This window comes from Otolemur garnettii, unplaced genomic scaffold (assembly GCF_000181295.1).
Source record: "Otolemur garnettii isolate 467f Iridium unplaced genomic scaffold, OtoGar3 scaffold00018, whole genome shotgun sequence".
Classification (NCBI taxonomy): Eukaryota; Metazoa; Chordata; class Mammalia; order Primates; family Galagidae; genus Otolemur; species Otolemur garnettii.
In genome coordinates this window covers 4,064,162-4,066,418 of record NW_003852413.1, presented here as the reverse complement: position 1 = coordinate 4,066,418, position 2,257 = coordinate 4,064,162, and the positions used below count along the sequence as shown (strand labels likewise).

At 55.6% G+C, this 2,257-nt stretch overlaps 1 protein-coding gene across 1 annotated transcript in view; it reads left to right on the top strand.

The window, feature by feature from the left end:
- AFMID (arylformamidase) overlaps positions 1-2,257 on the top strand; it is a 17,666-nt gene that overhangs the window by 11,463 nt on the left and 3,946 nt on the right. The window contains exons 3-8 of the mRNA XM_023511182.1: positions 470-701; positions 786-858; positions 1,034-1,131; positions 1,341-1,419; positions 1,503-1,638; positions 1,947-2,051. Coding sequence (XP_023366950.1) covers positions 470-701; positions 786-858; positions 1,034-1,131; positions 1,341-1,419; positions 1,503-1,638; positions 1,947-2,051 — 723 coding nt within the window. The remainder of the gene's footprint in view (positions 1-469; positions 702-785; positions 859-1,033; positions 1,132-1,340; positions 1,420-1,502; positions 1,639-1,946; positions 2,052-2,257) is intronic.

Here is a 2,257-nt window from a genome sequence, read left to right as displayed (position 1 = left end):
TGGTGTCACAGCTCACAGCAACCTCCAACTCTTGGGCTCAAGCAATTCTCTTGCCTCAGCCTCCTAAGTAGCTGGGACTACCGGCACCTGCCACAACGCCTGGCTATTTTTTTAGAGACAGGGGTCTCACTCTTGCTCAGGCTGGTTTCAAACTCCCTGAGCTCAGGCAATCCACCTCTCTGGGCCTCCTATAGTGCTAAGATTACAGGCATGAGCCACCACGCCTGGCTATGTTTTTTCTTATAAGGACACCAGTCATTGGATTGAGGGCCCACCGGAATCCAGGATGACCTCACCTTAAGATTCTTAATGTCATCCACAAAGACCCTATTTCCAAATAAAGTCACTTTCATACGTTCTGGGGCGAGCACTTGGACAACCCACTACTCACAGTGAGACGAACATCCAGCCAGCTTTTCTAGGGAAAAGCCAGAGTGACCAACCACCCCCGTTTGCTTGGGACTGAGGAGCGTTTTCCCAGGGTGTGGGGCTTTCAGTGAGCACAGTGAAGCTCTGCATGGACAGAACGTCTGGTACATGGTGCGTCCAGGTCACAGGGGAACCAGCACAGTGGCCAAGTTGGCTTGGACTGTCCTGCTCTGTCTCTTTCTGCAGTAAAGATGAATCTGCCTTCATGGTGGAGGTCCTGACAGCACAAGGAGTGGCAGTGGTGATTGTGGGTTATGACATTGCTCCCAGAGGTAACCAGGCAGTGGCTGCATGTTCGGGGGCTGGTGGGCTTTGACGGGGAGACAGCCCCCAAGCCAGCTGAGTTCTCTGTGCAGGCACCCTGGACCAGATGGTAGATCAGGTGACACGGAGTGTGGCGTTTGTGCAGAGGCAGCATCCAAGAAATGAGTGGGTGTTGCTGCAGACCTCCTGCTTGTTGGACCATGCTGGGTGGGAGGACGATGCCCAGTGGACACAGCCATGCTGCCCCTCTGGCCTAGAGAGCAGAAGGAAAATTGGGACTCCTTGATACTGGGTGGGAAACTTAATGCAAATTCATCCCTCTGCACTGACCCATTCCCAGGGGAATTTACCTGTGTGGACACTCAGCTGGGGCCCACCTGACTGCCATGATGCTCCTGGCCAACTGGACCAAGTTTGGAGTCACACCCAACCTCAAAGGTTTTCATGGGGACTGCAGCCTGGCTGGGCAGCCTTCACCTTCCCCACTGGGCCTGAGGGTTGGGACCAGCTGTTCCAAATCCTAACAGCTGTGAGCCCTGTGAGCAGGGCCTTCTCTGCTTCCCCCCATCCCTCCGCTGGGCCTGCCCCTCTAGCCTGGAGGGTGAGCAGCCTTCCTCACTCCCCTGCACGTGGCCTTCTCTTCTCAGGCTTCTTCCTGCTGAGTGGGATCTACGACCTGGAGCCCATCGTGTTTACCTCGAATAATGCCCTTCTGCACTTAACACTGTGAGTCCCTTGTCCACCCCCAGCCCCAGCTCACCTAGATCCTGGCTTCCTCCTGCCCATGCTCCCTCCTCACTCCACACTAGGGAGGATGCCCAGAGGAACAGCCCCCAGCTGCTGGTGGCTCTGACACAGCCGGCAGACCCTACCTGCCACGTGCAGGTGATCGTGGGCCAGCATGACTCCCCGGAGTTCCAGCGCCAGTCCAGGGAGTTTTATCAGGTATTCCCAGCATGCAGTTTGCCACCAGAGGTCAAGAGCATGTGATCTTCTCATTATCTGCCTCTTGCTTTCACCCAAATGGGCCCTAAGACTATCAGGCACTCATTCAGCAGATAATTACTGAGCTCCTTTTTTTTTTCAGTTTTGGCCGGGGCTGGGTTTGAACCTGCCACCCCTGGTATATGGGGCCAGCATCCTACTCCTTGAGCCACAGGCGCTGCCCACTTACTGAGCTCCTGCGACACACCAGGCATGGTCAGGAGCGTCTGCAGACTCATGCCTCCTCTTCCCACATTTCTCCTGCCCAGGCCCTGTGCCGAGGAGGGTGGAAAGCCTCTTTTGAAGAACTCTACAATGTGGACCACTTTGAAATCATCGAGAATCTGACCCAGAAGGATGATGTGCTCACGCAGGTGAGGCCTCGTCCCTTCCCAGATGACTGGCAGCCCCCTTCACTGTGGACAGCAGGGCTCAGGTCTGTCCCTTGAGCAGGGGTGGGCAGGCGGGCCTACTTAGCCGAGCCACCTTCAATGGTTCTTTTTTTTTTTGAGACAGAGCCTCAAGCTGTCCCCTTGGGTAGAGTGCTGTGGCATCACAGCTCACAGCAACCTCCAACTCC